The 19,291-nt window shown below is 38.0% G+C and overlaps 1 protein-coding gene across 2 annotated transcripts in view; it reads left to right on the top strand.

Moving 5' to 3' along the window:
* The first annotated feature begins 5,169 nt into the window (after nt 1-5,169).
* RAB18 (RAB18, member RAS oncogene family) overlaps nt 5,170-19,291 on the top strand; it is a 38,517-nt gene continuing 24,395 nt past the window's right edge. The window contains exons 1-2 of one of the 2 annotated variants that reach the window (XM_057731503.1): nt 5,170-5,426; nt 9,112-9,167. In XM_057731503.1, the coding sequence (XP_057587486.1) occupies nt 5,359-5,426; nt 9,112-9,167 (124 nt within the window). In that variant the 5' untranslated portion in view covers nt 5,170-5,358. The remainder of the gene's footprint in view (nt 5,427-9,111; nt 9,168-19,291) is intronic. The other variant, XM_057731504.1, reaches the window with a different exon arrangement.

Below are 19,291 nucleotides of genomic sequence, written 5' to 3'. Positions count from 1 at the left end.
TGAAGAGGTTACCCCCTTCTTGTACTTGTCTAAACTGTACCCCTTTTCAAGTCCTGCTTCCTTCCTGAAGCTTTTTCTGGTGGTTCTAAGCTTCAGTGATCAATTACTCTCGTCTGAATTTCTGCAGCATTTCTTTTCTGTATCACCTATTTAGCACACACAAAAATACTACCTTGCCTTATCTGTGCATGAATGGTTGCTTCCTTTCTAGCAGTACCTGGTAATGGTTGTGCATTAAGAGTTGCTGAGGGTTTTTTTTCCCCTAATATTCAAGACAGAGATTCAAGAGACACTCTAACCCATATAAGCAACAAACAAATAAGATGATCCACTATTTCAAATTTCTGAAGTTGACTTAAGGTTTTTATATTTATAAATATTTTTTGAGCAACTACTCTATGCTTGGCATTGTACTACATGCTGGAGACAGAACAGTGAACAGGACACTAATCAATTCTGCTTTCAAGAAGCACATGTTCTGTATATACAATGGAATATTACTCAGCTGTAAAAAGCAATGAAACTGGGATATTTGGAGAGACATGGATGGACCTAGAGACTGTCATGCAGAGTGAAGTGAGTCAGAAAGAGAAAAGCAAATATCGTATATTAACACATATATGCGGAATATAGAAAAATGATACAAATCAACCAGTTTTCAAGGCAGCAATATAGACACAGATGTAGAGAACAAACATATGGACACCACGTGGGGAAAGCGGGGAGGGTTTGGGGGGAATCAATTGGGAGATTGGGATACCAAATTGTATACTCTAAATATATGCAGTTTATTGTATGTTAATATCTCAATAAAAGTTCTTAAAAAAAAAAGCACATGTTCTGGTAGGAGAACAAACAATTAAATAAACAATTATAATACTGTGGATTACATACCATGATAGATGCACAGGACACTATCAGAACACAATGTGATGCTGCCCTGGGAGGTCAGGGAAATCATTTCAGAGAAATAGATCCCAAAGCTGGAGCATGGAGGATGAGTAGGAGCTGCCCAAGCAGAAGTGTGTGTGCATGCAGGGATGGGGTAGGGGGCGGAGGACAGATGAGGGCTCCAGGCAGAAGGAATGACAGGGTCCTGGAGATACGCAAAGCATGGCTCACTGAAAATATGAAAGGAGTTTAATTTGGCCAGAACACAGAGTGCAAGGCATGCAACAGCAAGAGGTAAGGCTGGAGGGATAGTCAGGGCTTATGATAAAATTATCAACACCTGGAAGGGCAGTAAGCAGCATAAGGAAGGTGGGGTGATTGGACTAGGCTTGCACTTCAGGAGTACCACGTTGGCGGCAGGGTAGAGAAGAGCCCGAGGGGAGAGGAGAATGGAGGCAGGAACACCAGCTGGGCAGCTAACATGGCAGGGGATCCAGCAGAAAAGAATGTGATGACCTGACGTTAGTGGTGGTAGAGGTGAAGAACGTGGATACATTTCAGGATGCTTAAGGAGTAGAACTGTGAGGACAAAACGTGTGGATATGGGTAGTGAGATTGAGGAAGTTGAGTGGAAGTTAATGTCATTCCTTAGAAAGGAAATCCGGAGAACAAGCTAGTAAAGAGGAGAAGACAGTGACTTCAGTGTGATTCATGTTTAGCTTGGTTTTCCCCACCTGGACAGACCCAGGTGGAGATGTCTTGGCAGTTGTGCCATGCAACAGTTCTCGAACGTTTTGGTTGTACAAATTATTACATCCTCTTACACAGCATTGAGGACTTGAAAGAGCTGATTATGTGGTTATGATTTAATATTTACTCTACTAGAAATTAGAACTGAGAAAATGTTAAACATATATATCAAACCATCTTAAAAATAATAAACTTATTACTAGTTAATATAAACGTTTATGAAAATAACTATTTTAAAACAAAAAATTAGTGAAAAAGTGGCACTATTTTACATTTTTGCAAATCTCTTTAATGTCTGACAATATAAAATAGATGATTCTCAGATCTGGTTCTGCCTTCAGTCTGTTTTGGTATCACACTGTATATAGCCTCTGGAAAACTCCACTGAAGTATCACAGAACCAGAGTGGAAAGAGTCAATAGCATCTTGAATAACTATGAAAATAGTTTGATCTTATGTACCTTCCTGAAGGGGATCTCTAGGGATCTGGGGACTACACTTTTAGAATCACTGCCCCACAGCAAGAGAACTTGAAAATACTGAGTCTCATGAATAAGCTCTGGATGCCATGGCCAAAGGTAGGCTGGGTAGTCTTAACTGAGGTTTCAGGGGCTATTTTAAGAGAGGTTGAGTTTGCCTGGCTGACATCACCTTCCAAAGTTAGGAATGGACTCCAGAATGTTGATTTAATTAATTCAACAATGTATTTATTTAGCACATATTATATGCTAGGAACTACTCTAGACACAGAGGGTATAATGAACAAAAAAGGAAAAAAAAAATCCTTGCCTTCATGAAGCTTCCCTTTTCTTTGGGGAAGATTAGAAAGTGAACAAATAAAGTAGCAAAATATATGACATATTGGAGGGCAGTAAGTGATATGCAGAAAAACAATGCAAAGAGGTATAGGGAATGTTGGAAAGATTTGCAAATTTTGAGTAGTATGTACAGGGAAGGCTTCATTAAGAAGGTAAAATTACTTCTTTTCCAATTTGGATTCCTTTTATTTCTTTTTCTTCTCTGATTGTTGTGGCTAAAACTTCCAAAACCATGTTGAACAATAGTGGTGAGAGTGGGCACCCTTGTCTTGTTCCTGATCTTAGAGGAAATGCTTTCAGTTTTTCACCATTGAGGATGATGTTGGCTGTGGGTTTGTCATATGTGGCCTTTATTATGTTGAGGTAAGTTCCCTCTATGCCCAGTTTCTGGAGAGTTTTTATCATAAATGAGCATTGAATTTTGTCAAAAGCTTTTTTTTTTGCATCTATTGAGATTATCATATGGTTTTTATCCTTCAATTTGTTAATATGGTGTATTACATTAAAACTGGATAGCTACATGTAAATGATTGAAATTAGAACAATCCCTAACATCATACACAAAATAAACTCAAAATGGATTAAAGACCTAAATGTAAGGCCAGACACTATAAAACTCTTAGAGGAAAACATAGGCAGAACACTCTATGACATAAATGACAGCAAGATCCTTTTTGACCCTCCTCCTAGAGTAATGGAAATAAAAACAAAAATAAACAAATGGGACCTAATGAAACAAAAGTTTTTGCACAGCAAAGGAAATCATAAGTAAGACAAAAAGACAACCCTCAGAATGGGAGAAAATATTTGCAAATGAAACAACCGACAAAGGATTAATCTCCAAAATATACGAGCAGCTCATGCAGCTTAATATAAAAAAAAAAAAAACCAACCTCATCCAAAAACGGGCGGAAGACCTAAATAGACATCTCTCCAAAGAAGACATACAGATGGCTAACAAACACATGAAAAGATGCTCAACATCACTAATCATTAGAGAAATGCAAATCAAAACCACAATGAGGTATTAACTCACACCAGTCAGAATGGCCATCATGAAGAAATCTAGGAACAATAAATGCTGGAGAGGCTGTGGAGAAAAGGGAACCCTCCTGCACTGTTGGTGAGAATGTAACTTAATACAGCCACTATGCAAAACAGTATGGAGATTCCTTAAAAAAACTATATGACCCAGCAATCCCACTACTGGGCATATACCCTGAGAAAACCATAATTCAAAAAGACACATATTCCACAACATTTATTGCAGCACTATTTACAATAGACAGGACATGGAAGCAAACTAAATGTCCATTAGCAGATGAATGGATAAAGATGTGGCACATGTATACAATGGAAATTATTCAGCCATAAAAAGGAATAAAATTGAGTTATTTGTAGTGAGGTGGATGGACCTGGAGTCTCTTATACAGAGTGAAGTAAGAAAGAGAAAAACAAATACTGTATGCTAACGCATATATATGGAATCCAAAAAACATGGCACTGATGAACCCAGTGGCAGGGTAGGAATACAGACACAGATGTAGAGAATGGACTTGAGGACATGGGGAGGGGGGAAAAGGGAAGGTGGGACAAAATGAAAGAGTAGCATTGACATATATACACTACCACATGTAAAATAGATGGCTAGTGGAAAGCTGCTGGATAACACAGGGAGATCAACTCCATGATTGGTGATGACTTAGAGGGCTGGGATAAGAGGGGTGGGAAGGAGTCACAGGAGGGAGGGGATATGGAGATATACATATAAATACAGCTGATTCACTTTGTTGTACAGCAGAAACTGGCACAATAGGGTAAGGCAATTATACTCCAATAAGGATCTGGGGGAAAAAAAAAGGCAGCATTAGAATAAAGACCTGAAGCAGGTGAAGGAGCCATTTGGATATCTAACTAAAGAGCTTTCCCAGGTATTTAAAAAACTCCTTAATTTACTTTAAGGTTTATTAATATGTACCCTTTAATTAAATATCTATTGTACTTGGCATTAGCTGCAAGTAAAAGAAGATAAGATAGGAGGCTAATGTTTATTCAGTGTTCGCCATATACCAGGCACTTTGTTAATTATTATACATGAGGTTTGGTGCCTTCATTAAGATTTTATAACTTGTTAACAAGACAAAGCATGTACATACTATTCCTGCAGTTGCGGTGCAGCAGTTCTTATGAGTAATAGTAGATTTGAAGTTGCACCACCGGAGGTTTGCATGCACCCGATCTACCTGAGGTTTACATCTCTCTTTGAAGATGAACTGAGGTGTGAAGGGTACTTATCAATCTAACAGCCAGGAAGTTAATAATACCTGATCACACCTCTCATAGAGCACTTGAGTTTACAAAGTGCCATCAGAAATTAACTCATTTTATCTTCATAGCAATTCTAAGAAGCCGGTCTTACTCTAAGAAGTATAATTGCTGCCGACTGTGGGAAACAGGCTCAGAAGTCTAGGTAATAATCAGCCTTCACGCACAAGCCTTTTCCCAGTGCAATGCAGCTGTTTTGAGCAGCTAAAATAAAAGAGCACTACGCTGCCCTGACTCAGTGCTCTCCCAAGTAGGCGCACCAACGAAGAACGGTTAAGCTAGGGCTGGGCAGGAGGAAGAGCCTGCGAAGTGCGTGAAATCACACCCGCTGTCCCTTTGCGCTTGCGCAGGGGAGGGGTTGCCCTCCGGAAGGACACCTGGGACTTGGGTTTGCGCAGACGCAGAGCTACCTCTAGGCGGAACTGGGGCGTCCGGGGCTCCGGCAACCTAAACACCCGGTGAGAAAGGAAGGTGGCCCCGGCGGGGTGGGGCGCATGCGCGGCAGCTCCGCCTGGGGAAGGGCGGAGAGGCGGAGCGGGGCGGCCAGCTGCGCGCGGAGCCGAGCAGGGTCAGGATGGACGAGGACGTGCTGACCACCCTGAAGATCCTCATCATCGGCGAGAGCGGCGTGGGCAAGTCCAGGTGAGGCGGCTCTGCAGGCCGTGACGAGGGCGGCGGGGCTCTTTCCGCCTCGGTGGCCGCTGTCTCCTGGGCCGCGGCGGGAACGGTAAACGGCGGCGGCCGGGCGGGCGGGGCTGGGGCGGCCTCCGCTCGCGACCGCGCCGCCGCCCCGCGGCCCCGGCCTCTGCCAGGCCTGGCTGCCAGGATCGCTTCCCCCCCGTCGCACAGAGAGAAAAAGAATTGCCAGGCCGCAGCCCGGCCGGCCGGTTTGCTGCAGCGGAGCCTAGGGCGTGGCGGCGGGTTTGGGCCCGAGTCGGGCCGAGGCGAGGCCTCTCGGCCCCGGGGTTCAGGCTGCCTGTCGCCCCGCGAGTTGGGTTGTAACTTCGCCGCTGTGGGGCTTCTGTCGGGCGGTCTCTAAAGACGTAAAGTTCTGCACAGGAAGTTTGGTGACGCCGTAGGTCACATTCCTGGCCTATTTTGGTGCACCCCACAGCCGCGTCCTTTTTTTTTTTTTTTTTTTTAATGAGTCAGCTGTGGAAGAGCTCGTCAGTCTTCTGACTGCTTAAATAATTCACTTTAGTCTACGATGGTAGAGCTTAAGCTGTGAACCACTTTTGAAAATTAAGTGTAATTGTTGCTTTTCATTCTGCCACATCATTTGGAGTTAAAAGAACACATTACTTTGTGTCTTTTCTTTCTTGACGCTTTCTTAGGGGGAAATAATGTTGACAGTAGTTAGAGCTGAGTCTAAGGGAGGACGTGGAGCCTGGGGGGTGTTGCAAGACGTTTGTGATTTCATCCACGTCTTAGAACAAAGTTCTCCAGGTGAAGGTATCCTTGCCATCTCATTATCAGAAGGTTGTACTCTAGGCTGCTTTGATCATTAAATAATATCCAAATTCCGGGAGCTGCAAGCAGTTTCATATTTTAGCTATACCTCCTGATAAACTTATCTTTCAAATCACTTCTGAAGTCTTTTTTTTTTTAAAGATATTTGAGCATTTGAAATCTTACTCTGTACTCTGTTCTGAAACTTTATGTATTTTTAAAGCATGACAATACATTTTCATAGTTTCCCTCATTTAATGTACTCTGTACGTTGGAGTGAGGGATTTGTACATAAGAAGGAATAGATTAATGAAATGCTATCGGCTAAAAAGATAGTATTAATTGTGTGTGTGTGTGTGTTTCTTAAAGGGCTGAATAAAATTATTTTCGTGAACATCTATTATATTTGAGGATTAAAAAGTTAGGTAATACATAAACTTTGTCTTAATAGGAGTTCTTTGGCCTTGTGACCATTTTCTTCTTGGGTTGTGACCATCATTTAGGTTAAGGCATGTGAAATTGCTGATTTTGAAGTCAGGAATGGTTGAATGTCATTTCATGTGGTTCAGCCCAAAACATAAGGTTGGTTGGCACCTTTTCTAAATGTATTAGATGGCTGATTAGTTGAAGGTTAACTGAAGGTACAGCGTTTACATAATTGAAGTTCTTCCTCTAGAGTAAAATCTAAGTGGATTTATTGGTTTCCTTGGTTCCCTCCCCTCAAACAAATTTATTTGGATCTAATCTGCTCCAAACTTTTTCTGAATACTTAGTGGTGAATTATCAACCACTCACTGCCAAATTTTAACACCTTTACCGCTTTCAAGAAAGGATTGTATTTAGGGAGAAAGTTGGCTTATTTTTCTAGCTAGATATATATTATTGGTGTATGTCGTATGCTATGGAAAAAACTTCGAACACTTATCTTTCTGGATAAGATGAGAATAAATGACTCTTTAGAAGCCCATGCTTTTTAAGGTAAGTACAAAAACATTTGTCATGGATATAATCTTATAGGGTTGTTTTAACCAATAGTTTCTGTTTCTTAATAAATGGAGAGTCAGTGGAAGTGAGATATCGCTTGTGGTGTTGAGAAATCATTGCACAACCAAGGGTGACTTACCTAATACAAACTAGTGGGTTATTTTATAGCTGGGGTGTAATGAGCATGTGTGAGAGCAGCCAGGAGATGAGAATGATGAAACTGGTGCTGCCACTTGTGTGACCTTGTGTGTGACACTCAGACACTCTAGGCCTTCATTTCTTTGTTTGAAAAGTGAGGTTGGAGTAGAAATCTCTCAAGCCCTCTCTAGTGTTAAGTGTATAGTATTCTTTGATTCCGTGGCTAGCCACGGTGAAGTAAAGAAGTAGCAAGGTGTTTCAGAAACTGGGAGGGATTATAGAGACCCTGCTATTTAAATTGTCGTCCCTGCTATGCCCTTTATATCCCCATCCTTTTTGACCAATTTCATTTGTAAATTGAGAAATGCATGTTAGTTATAATCACACTGATTAATTATAAATTTGGTCTCCTCCAAGAGTGGGGTGGTGGTTACTCCTTCCATCTATAGCTCTGCATGGAGAGTATTTTGCTCCTTTAACCTTGAAAATATGAAGGCTTAACAACATACATCCTTTAGAGCAGTGGCTCTTAATCATTTTCGGGTTGTGGGTTCCTGTCAAAATCTAATAGAGAAATAGACTCCCTGTCTAGAAAAATGCACGCATAAAATTTAGAATACATTTTGAGCTAACAGTCTACCCCTCGCTAAGATCTGCTGCCTTATACTCAGAGCCTGTATTAAAATGTGTTGCTTTACACCCTTGTCTTCCCTGACAAAATAATCTATAGAAATATTCATTCATTTTTTTCCTGCAACTCAGAGATAACTATTGTCTTGATTTTATTAACGCAAATAGGTCAATAGAACAGTATCGTCTTACTTAGGAGATAATGTGAGGGGTGATTGATTAATTTTATAAATATAGGGCTTTAACAAAGTCTTAGATTTTATTTTTCAGGAGCTTATAATAACTAACACTTCTGCCTTATGTCAAATAAAATAATTCTGGGCGACAAAATCTTGGATTACTTTTGTGGTATCTTTTCCTTTCATTTCACGCCTTCCTTTCCAGTTCCTTTACTATTTCCTAGGTTTAGTCCTTCATGATCTTTTACTGTAATCATGGCAGTTGTCTTCTGTTGATTTTCTTGCATTTTTTTTTGCTGGCATTAACTTTTCAAAATAGAGAGCAGTTCCTGCCATTCCTTTCTTTGGAAGCGTTTGATAGCTCCATATTGCCTACTTGATCTCATACACTCTACCCAGCAGTTGCCAGAGGATGCTTATCATGTGATCTTTCTGCCTTCTCTTTTAATTAGATCTCTTTCCACTTAGGTAATAGTCTTACTATTTGTTTCAAAATGCTAAACCTTTCTGTTTTTACCTGAATGCAGAGTGGATTATGCATCAGATTTTTAAAAAATTAATTTGTTGCATTCCAGGAGTCTTATTTTTTCTCCTTTTGTCCAAAGTGTCACGTTTGCTAATAAGATTTTCTCAGAAGGACATACCAATACAGTTATAAAAAAAAACAAAAAACACTATCTTTTTCACAGTTGGGGAATTGAGCACGGGAGCATGGGGAATATATATTTTCTAGTAAACTGCTTTGCTTTTGGGATTCTTTAATTGCCTTTCCAATAATTTAATTCCTCTGTATATATCTGCATTGAGGCAGTGTTTCTGGGAGCAGACTACATCAGCTATTCTTATCTGCATCTAACTTGTGACAAAATACAACAAGCAGGAAGATTTATCAAATGATTAAAAAGAAAAGTCAGATTACTAATCTATGTTTTTAACATCTCTTTTAGCCTGCTCTTGAGGTTCACAGATGACACTTTTGACCCAGAACTTGCAGCAACAATAGGTAAGCCTATGTTTAAAAATTTAGTAGAAATGCCAAATATTTTCTTGCCTTCTGGCTATTTTGTATAACTCCCCCTACCCATCCTCTCGCCACCCCATTGCTTCCATGTCTGTTGAAATCTTATTTGTCTTTCAAGTCTTCACTTTGGTAGTCATTAAATTTCTGAAGCCTTTGTCGATTTCACCAAGCAAAAAAACTTGTTTTTTGTTGTCTCATGTTAACATTGCGGATGTTACGGTTACCTGTTTGCACCTTCCTGTGCTGTGGGTTGTCTTTTATTTAGCAGCATACAGTCATTTGGATGTTTATTGTATGCCAGGCACTGTCCTAAGAGGTGGGTTATACAGTGCAGTAATACAGACTTGGTCTCTCTCAGTAATAGACCTAGCAGTGTCACTCAGCTGTGGAATGTGTTAATTTTGTATTTTTAGCATTCGATACAGTATCTGACATGTATTGTGGCAACATATTTATTAATATTAGTTATTCAGGACTGTTAGAAGCAGTAATACATACATGCCTTTTAAAAATGAAATGTAGATTGCCTGAAAGTGGTTTTGCCACACCAGCTTATTAGAATACATGAGAAAATAGAGCTAAATATTTTAGTATCACATGTTCAGGGAGTAGATGCCAGTATAAAGGAACAAGAGGCAGCTTGCAGTAGTAGAAAGAGCTGAATCAGAGCAGGGTAACAGTCTTGGCTCTGCCTTGAACGTTGTCATCTTGAGGAAGTCTTAACTTCATTGTCTTCATCTGTAAGTTGAGGGATTTTGGTGAAAGAATACATTTTTCTTCCCAGCTCTAAAATTTCATGATCCGATGGGTAGAATATAGTAAAGATGATCCTTATAAAATAGAGTTTCTATTAACTGGGTTGATTTTGTTTTCCTTTGTATTGTTAAATAATTTCATACTTACAGAAAATTTGTAGACAATAGTTCAAGGAGTTCCTGTGTATCTTAATCAAATTCCCCAGATGTTAATATTTGTCCCATATGCTTTATCATTCTCCATCTACATACACATACACAGTATTCTTGCATTTTTCGACTCGTTTGAGAGAAAATTGCAGACAGTGTCTTCAGTGTCTTTAACCTCTAAGTACTTCAGTGTTTATTTCCTAGATGAACATGGGTACAGTTCTCCTGTATACAGACAGATTTCATCACTTGTCCCACTAATGTCTTATATGCTAAAGAGAAAGAATTGTTAGAATTATTTCTGGTCCAGAATTCAGACCAGGATCACACATTGAATTTCATTGTCATTTTTCCTTAGTCTCTTTTAATCTGAAGTTTTTCACTCTGTCTTTCATGGCCTTGACATTTTTGAAGAGCACATACAGGCCAGCTATGTTGTAGAATATCCTTTGATTGCATTTCTCTGTCTGTCCTCATGGTTAGATTCAGGTTATGCATTTTGGGCAGGAATTCATCAGAAGTTTCTCAGAGCATGACGTATATTTGTGCCATTACTGGTGACGGGACTTGGTTACTTAAGGTGATGTACACCTAGTCTCTCCACTGTAAACTGTCATCCTGTCATTCCAACTGTAGTGGTTGTCGAACTGTGGTTTTTCAAATCCCATCCTTCCATTTACATTTCTTATTTAGAATTCTGTAAGGAAGAGCTCTTCTTTGTTTCTTTCTGTCAGTATGAACTCATGGTGCCTCTAAATGTTTAATAAATTATATCAGGCATTACTTAGCTTTTGTATGACATATTGACATTGACAGATTTACTGTTATGTGTAAAAGGGAATCATTTAAAACACAGGTAATTCAAAATCTGTTTAATTTGGTTTTGGTATATTATTTGCTGCTTTTAAAAATTAGTTATTAGTAAAATTTGATTTTGCTAATTTGGTATTGGATAAACGAGTAGAAGAACAGTAACTGGCAGGAAAACAAACTTGCTTAGAGTTAAAATTTTACTAAGGGAATGATCTTATATGTACTATAAACGATCTTCATTTCAAACCCAGTTGTAACTGGGGACTTGCAGATTGACAGGTCCTTTTTTGTCTTCATTACTAAAAAGACTTTGCTTTAAAAACAAAAACTAAGATTGTAGCATACTGATGAGAGTATACATAATTTGTTCCCCCAATGGGCCTTGAGTCTTGAAAAGTATCTTTTTACATTTTGACATCAGTTAATTTTCTGCCCAATTTACACAGGTTTTTGAAATAAAAGTAATTCACTCAGTTGTTAATGGTGATATGAAAATTAGTATTTTATGGAAAATTAGTATTTTTACCTCACAGTACAATAGTAAGGAAAGCACACCTTTATCTTTCAGTAATATAGTGAGACATTCACATTTCTGTCTTGTATAGAATACTCTGTTAAGGTAATTGTTGGATTTTGGGTTTGAAGATGGTACTATAAAGTTGGCATTTTCTTCTTTTGCTTTTTGCAGTTGGCTAATAACAACAAAGAGAGGGAAAAACTAAAACACAAACCCTGTAGTCCACTATACTAGAGTGCAGCTAAAACCCCAAGCCACAAAATAGGTGGAATGGCTGCCAAAGGCAGTGGAGACCAAGCAGGCCACCTGTGGGAAGAAGTAGACGATGCCATGGCTGCAGAGCTTGGAGCCAGCAAGAGTTGCTTCATGCAGTTGAGAGGTCCCCCGAGGTGCAAAACCTATACCCCTTGTTCGTAAAGTCACAATGGTTTCTTAAGCTAATGGCAGGAGTTTCCCTGCATCTGGTTTGATTTTAAGAAGTTGGGGAGGTGAAGCCAAACAAGGAGTCACACAAACAAGCCACTTTTGCGTTCTGTCTATCACTGTAGCAGTAGGGGAAGAGATGCCTTTGAAAAACCTCGAGGCTGCCTATCTCTGAATGTTGAGAAGTAAAAACCTAACTGATTCTCATGTAAAACCCTGAGTCAAGACAAAATTTTGCCGGTGCAGAACTGAACCACTGTGGCCTTCTGCATGAACCTCCTGCAAATAGCTTGTCCAGGAAAACCTCACCACTTTCAATGATGATTTAATAAAAAGAATCCAGCTCGAGGCCGCTGCCTCCATTCAAGTATCAAAAAGGAAGAAAGGAGTGGCAAAACAAAGGATAGGTGACGAATACTCACGAGAAAAAATATTGCTGTAAAGAAGATGAAAATAATGACCAGACATTTTGCCACGCATTTAAAAGTCTTAATGGAAATATTTGTCAGTTGAGAGCACAAAGCAGTGATATAGAAGGTGAGGGAAGAGATAGTGTGACTACATGAGAAAATGCAGTGTAAGCTGATTGAGTGGAAAGAAAAATAAGATGAGAAAATAAAACCATCACCGAAATGAAGGTGAAATTGGAAGGATCACAAGGGACAGTAGAAACTGGAAAACACAATAAAGAACATAGAAGCTAGAAATGGAAAAGTGGGTAGAATTTACTAAAATGAATAAGAGTATGAAAACAAATTAGAGTGAGAAAATGATAGATATGGAAATCAGAAAAGGGGATTTTGACATAGTCTGTTTGAGTCTTAAAGGAAGAAACATAATGAAACACAACCAGTTTGTAACATTTCTGACATAAAAATAAACACACACAGACAAAATTGTAAGAGTATTTTGACCAGGTTTTTGTTTGTTACATGAGAATGGGGAGGGGGAGGGGGGAAGCATTAGATTTTTCTTTTTGCTATGGCCAGGCCATAAGATGGTACTTAATCAGGTCTTTACCTGAGGTACTTAATCACCTGCATAGATACAGTTAGTTGAAGTTTAAGCATGGGTAGTAGGTCCTTCTGGAAAGTAGTTATATTAACTTTATATAGTCTGATTAGGCAAGATTTGCTTCATTTTTTTTTTTTAATTTACCCTATTTTAGGTACCCTTGAATACAAAAAGTGCTTTAAGTAAAACTTTTCAAATAAAAAAATTAGAAAATTTAAAACTGGTTCTCTACTTAAGAAGGCTTACAAGCTATTTTTTTTATTGGTAAGATCTATAATTATTACTATATGTGAAAGTGTTTTTTGAGGTTTGATGCATTTCAACTAAAGTTACACAAATTTTGGTTGTTGTCGGTTGACTTAGATCAGTGATTCTCATCACTCCCTCTGGTAAGTTTTGTAAAAATACCCATGATTGTTTGGCTTCTAAGGACAGGTATCATATCTGTTCCATCCACAAGTTACCTTATAGTTTGGGCTTACTTAACAGAAAGGTAATTTAATTAAATTGGAAAATAGTTTATACATCTTGTTTAATGCCCTAACATACACTTGTTAAAATACTTGGGAATATGAGATGATTCAAAGAAAAGTAGAACTATTCTATTTCATATAATTTCATTCAATTAAACATTTTAAAGCAATAAAAATGGCTTTGACATTTCTTTATTTAGAGTAATGACAAATAGTCTTTATTGTATATAAATTGTTTCTTTTTTCCATTCTACTTAGTAGCTTTATTAGGAAAGGTTGTGATTTTTTTCATATGCCTTTTTAGCACTGACTAATGGTTGATAGACCTGAAATGTCCTAGCTTTCCTAGATAAGTCTTCACTCATTTTGTTTGACGTATTTCTGGATTCTGTTGACTAATTTAGAACTTTTTCATCTATTTTTATACACAAGGTGGTCTCTCCTTTTTTGTATTTTTAAAAACTCAGAATTTGGTATTAAAGTTGTACTGGTTTATAAAATGAAGGACCTTTCCATCTTTGTAAATTGTCTTTACTTGCTTAAATACTATTGGAATTATCTGTTCTGTAAAGGTTATATTTCATCTCAGTCAATCTGTTCCTGCTCTCCTGCTCCTTCCTTTGCCATTCCAGCCTTTTCAAGTTTTCTGTTTCTTAGGACAGTCTTAGGAATGTAACCAGGCAAAAGAAAACCCAACTTATTTGTTAAGTTCTTTTTTTTTTTTTTTTGGCCACGCCACGTGCCATGAAGGATCTTAGTTCTTAGTTCCCCGAGAAGGGATTGAACCCCTGCCCTCTGCAGCGGAAGCGCAGAGTCTAAACCACTGGACTGCCAGGAGAGTCCCTGTAGTATTCTTTTAAACTCTTCGGTATCTGTGTTTATGTTCCTCTTGTTTCTAAACCTGTACATTTTTGTTGTCTGTCTGTTCCTTAAGGAATGTATCTATTTTATTGTTTGAGGAATTGTTTTATTTTTTCCATCTTTCTCCTTCCTACTTTTATTTTGGTTTATTTTGTTAGTTTCTTAAGATGAGTATTAAGTTCCCTTCTTTTTAATCTTTATTCTTTAATAAAGATATCCTCTAAGAACAAGTTTTACTCTGTTCCATAGTTGTGATAGGCTCTATGTTTTTCATTGCTCTCTGCGTAGTTTGAATTTCAGTTTTGCTTTCCTCTTTGAACAGTTGAAATTTTTGATTTAGGAATGCGTTTCTTAATTTCCAGGCTTTTTTTTTGGTCGTTTTATTTCTTATTTATTGGATGATGACTTTCATTTGGTGTAAGACCATCCACCCCTCTGCCAGCCTCATGTCCATCAGCAAGAGTCAAGTTAGCCTCAGAATTTAACCTACTTCTGACAAGACCTTCCTCCACACCCCTCTTTCCCCTCTAAATGTTTTTTATCTTGCTATTGCTAGCTGTCATAAGACCCTCAGGCATCATAACTGTTTTTCCCTCTAAGTAGTCACCACAAAAAGCCCTGGCCTCGCAGGTTATTCTTCATTTCCCAGACTCTAATCTTCATAAGGTTTGTACATCTTCTCTTCTTACCCCCAGCTCTCACTCCTTCTCAGCTCTGTCTTCTGGGGTAGCAGAGCACTTATCACATTTCATTGTTAATACTTTTTAAGTTGTTTGTAAACTCAGATTTGGGGATCTAGGTCCTCCTAATCTTGTTCTCCTTGGGTCCTTAAAGCTTTTATGTTTTCTGTCTTGATGCCTCCTCTCCTGTTATCTTCTGCCCCCCTCCCCCAAAATAACTAATAGCAGATAAAGCAGGAATTTTTATGTTCTTTCATGAGAAGAGGGAAATTGTCTTAGATTAATTAAGCTTTTGCCTATCTAGACCTTAGTAAGAGGGCTGAGATTAAATCCAGCCTCCTGACTTGGTATTCTTTTAATTACAGCACAGTAATACAACTCAGCAATGAAAAGGGTCAAATACAGATTTGAACAGAATGTCAGAAATGCTAAACATAGAGGGAAGCAGCAAAGTTAAATATATCAGTTAATTAAACGTAAATGGATCCAGTTCTCCTAATAATTCAGATTGCCAGATTGGAGTTGAAAAGTACCTAAAACAAATATGGAAAGGTTGAAAATAAAGGGGTGCATCAGTATAGAAGCAGAGGTGGTAGTATAACATGATTTAAGGTAGAATTTAGGGCTAATGCACTGGACAAAATAAAATAGGATATTATGTAATGATGAAAAGCCCAATTAATTAACAAAGCAGCTATAATAGTCATAAACAAGTAGGCACCAAACATAGAAGTGATATACAAAAGCAAAATCTGTTCAAAACACAAGAGAAGAATTTGATGAAAATATATTTATATTAGGAGATTTGTTGTATCTCTTTCCTAATTAGATAGAGCCAAATGACACAGATAAGGTCATGGGAAACAGAATAACACTATCAAGAAATATTTTGGATGAAGACCTAATTATTTTGAAAGCCCATGGGACAGTTTTACAAAATCAGTGTTGGACTTGGCTGCAAAGTAAGTCTTAAATTGGAAAGAAGCAGAAATTTTACAATACATGTTCTCTGATAATTTATTCTTTCAGGAAGTATTTTTGATCTATTATGTTCTGAGTTGATAGCAGTATTATTCTTTAAAGTTATCATGTAGTAAAATTGACTTTTTTGGGGGGGGGGGGGTATAGAGTTCTTTGAATTTAATATGTTATAACAAATGTATATGGTTATATAATCACTGCCACAATCAGAATACCAAACTGTTCCAGCATCCCAAAGAGGTCCCCTAGTGCCATCCTTTGTCAGGCACACTTTTTCCCCATCTCTCTTCCCTGGCAACAACTGGGCAGTCTTTGTCATTATAGTTTTGTGTTTTTGAGAAAGTCATACAGATGAAATAGAGTGTATAACCTTTACAGGCTGAGATTTTTCACTTAGCATGATGCCTTTGCGCTACCTCCAAGTTGTTGCGTGTCAATAGTTCCTTTTTATTGGTGGGCTGTATTCCATTTTGGAGTTGGTTTACTTATCTACTCGTTGTAGGACATTTGGGTTGTTTCCAGTTTTTGGTGATAATGAATAGACCTGTTATAAACATTCAAGTACAGGATTTTATGTGAATATTAATTTTTATTTCTTTAAATACCCAGTAATGGAATTGCTGGATCATATGGTAAATGCATGTTTAACTTTGGAAAACAGTCTTTCCCTTTTTTTACATAAAGTGGTTGTGTCATTTTACATTCCTACTAGCAGTGTATGAAAGTTCCTTTCTTCTGTAGCCTCATCCATTATACTTAGTATGGTCAGACTTTTAAATTGTAGTCATTCTAATAGGTATGTATTGGTAATCTCATTGTGATTTAATTTGCATTCTCTAATGAGTCATGATGTTGAGCATCTTTTAAAGTTCTTATTTGCTATCCATGTGTATATATTTTGTGTGTGTGTGTGAAGTGTCCAAGTCTTGTTCATTTTTTAATTGGGTTTTTCTTATTGTTGATCTTTGAGTTCTTTGTATACTCTGCATATGTCTGTTATTAGGTGAAATATACTTCGTAAATGTCTTTTTCTTAGTCTGTCTCCTCTTGTCATTGTTTTAATTTATTTCTAGGAGCAGAAGTTATTTTGATGAAATCCAACTTATCAGTTTTTCTCTTTTATGGATGATGAGTTCAGTGTTATATCTTGTGCTCAACAAATGGTTGCAATGATTTTCTCCTGTATTTTCCTCTAGAAGTTTTATAATTTTGTATTTTACACTGTCTATAATTCATTTTTTTAAAATTTTCACTTATAATGTTCTTTTTAAAAAAAAATTTTATCAGAGTATAGTTGATTTACAATGTGTTAGTTTCAAGTGTATAGCATAGTGATTCAGTTATACGTATACATATATTCATTCTTTTTTCAGATTCTTTTCTCATACAGGTTATTACAGAATATTGACTAAAGTTCCTTGTGCTATATAGTAGGTCCTTGTTGGTTTTCTTTTTTACATATAGTAGTGTGTGTGTATTAATCCCAAGCTCCTAATTTATCTCTCCCCACCATGTTTCTCCTTTGGTAACCATAAGTTTGTTTTTGAAATCTGTGAGTCTGTTTCTGTTTTGTAAATAAACTCATTTATATCATTTTTTAAAAATTAGATTTTGCATATGAGTGATATATATGATATTTGTCTTTCTCTGTCTAACTTACTTCACTTACTGTGATAATCTCTAGGTCCATCCATGTTGCTGCAAATTTCGTTCTTTTTTATGGCTGAGTTATATTCCATTTATATATCTACCACATCTTTTTTTTTTTTTTTTTCCTCCATTTTTGAAGAGGGGAATAGTAATTTTTTGTTTGTTTGTTTTAAGCTATTTATTGGGACCACATCTTCTTTACCCATTCCCGTTGATGGACTTTTAGGTTGCTTCCATGTCTTGGATGTTGTAAATAGTGCTGCACTGAACATTGGGGTGCATGTATCTTTTCAAATTATGATTTTCTCCAGATATATGCCGGGAGTGGGATTGCTGGATCATGTGGTAGTTCTACTTTTTAGTTTTTTAAGGAACCTCCATACTGGTGAGCTTTCCCATTCATAATTTTCTTGTTTCTCTCTGTGGCCTTTTCTTTTCCACCTAGAGAAGTTCCTCTAGGATTTGTTGTAAAGCTGGTTTGGTCGTGCTGAATTCTTTTACCTTTTGCTTGTCTATAAAGCTTTTGATTTCTCCATCAAGTCTGAAGAAGAGCCTTGCTCAGTAGAGTATTCTTGGTTGTAGGTTTTTCCCTTTCATCACTTTTAATATACAGTGCCACTCCCTTCCGGCCTGTAGAATTTCTGTTGAAAAATCAGCTGATAACCTTATAAGGATTCCTTTGTATGTTAACTGTTGCTTTTTCCTTGTTGCCTTTAATATTTTTTCTCTGTGTTTAATTTTTGTCAGTTTGATTAATATGTGTCTCAGCATGTTCCTCCTTGGGTTTATCTTGTATGGGACTCTCTGTGCCTTCTGAACTTCAGTGTGTGTTTCCTTTCTCATGTTAGGGAAATTTTCAGCTATAATCTCATCAAATATTTTCTCAGGCCCTTTCTCTCTCTTCTCCTTCTAGGACCCCTCTAATGCAAATATTGGTATATTTAATGTTGTCCCACAGGTCCCTGAGACTGTCATCATTTCTTTTCATTCTTTTTTCTTTACTCTGTTCCACAGCAGTGATTTCCAACACTCTCCCTTCCAGATCACTTATTCATTCTTCTGCCTCATTTTTTCTTCTATGGATTCCTTCTAATATATTTTTCATTTTAATTAATTGTATTGTTCATCTCTGTTTGTGTGCTCTTTAAATCTTCTAGCTCTTTGTTAAACATTTCTTGTATCTTCTTGGCCTGTGCCTCCATTCTTTTTCCGAGATCTTGGATCATCTTTACTATCATAATTCTAAATTCTTTTTCAGGTAGACTGCCTATCTCCACTTCATTTAGAAGTTCTTGTGGGTTTTTATCTTGTTCCTTTGTCTGAAACATTTCTCTGCCACCTCATTTTGTCTGACTTTCTGTGTTTGTGGTCTCCTTTCTGTAGGCTGCAGGATCATAGCTCCTCTTGCTTCTGGTGTCTGCCCCCTGGTGGGTGAGGTTGGTCCTGTGGCTTGTGCAGGCTTCCTGGTGGGAGGTGCCTGTCCACTGGTGGGTGGAGCTGAGTCTTGTCCCTCTGGTGGGCAGGTCCATGTCAAGGGGTGTGTTTAGAGGTGACTGTGGGCCAGTATGTCTTTAGGCAGCCTGTCTGCTGATGGGTGGGGCTGTGTTCCTGTCTTTCTGGTGAGGTGTTCCAGCACTGGAGTCTGTAGGCTGTTGGGTAGGGCCACGTCTTGGTGCCAAGATGGTGACCTCGAGGAGAGCTCACACTGATCAGTATTCCCTGAGGCCTCTGCCACCAGTGTCCTTCCCCCCCCCACCCCCTAGTGAGCCACAGCTGACCCCTGCCTCCC

Source organism: Hippopotamus amphibius, chromosome 4, assembly GCF_030028045.1.
Source record: "Hippopotamus amphibius kiboko isolate mHipAmp2 chromosome 4, mHipAmp2.hap2, whole genome shotgun sequence".
Lineage (NCBI taxonomy): Eukaryota > Metazoa > Chordata > Mammalia > Artiodactyla > Hippopotamidae > Hippopotamus > Hippopotamus amphibius.
Note: the sequence above shows the minus strand (reverse complement) of the source record. Positions and strands in the feature narration are given on the sequence as shown.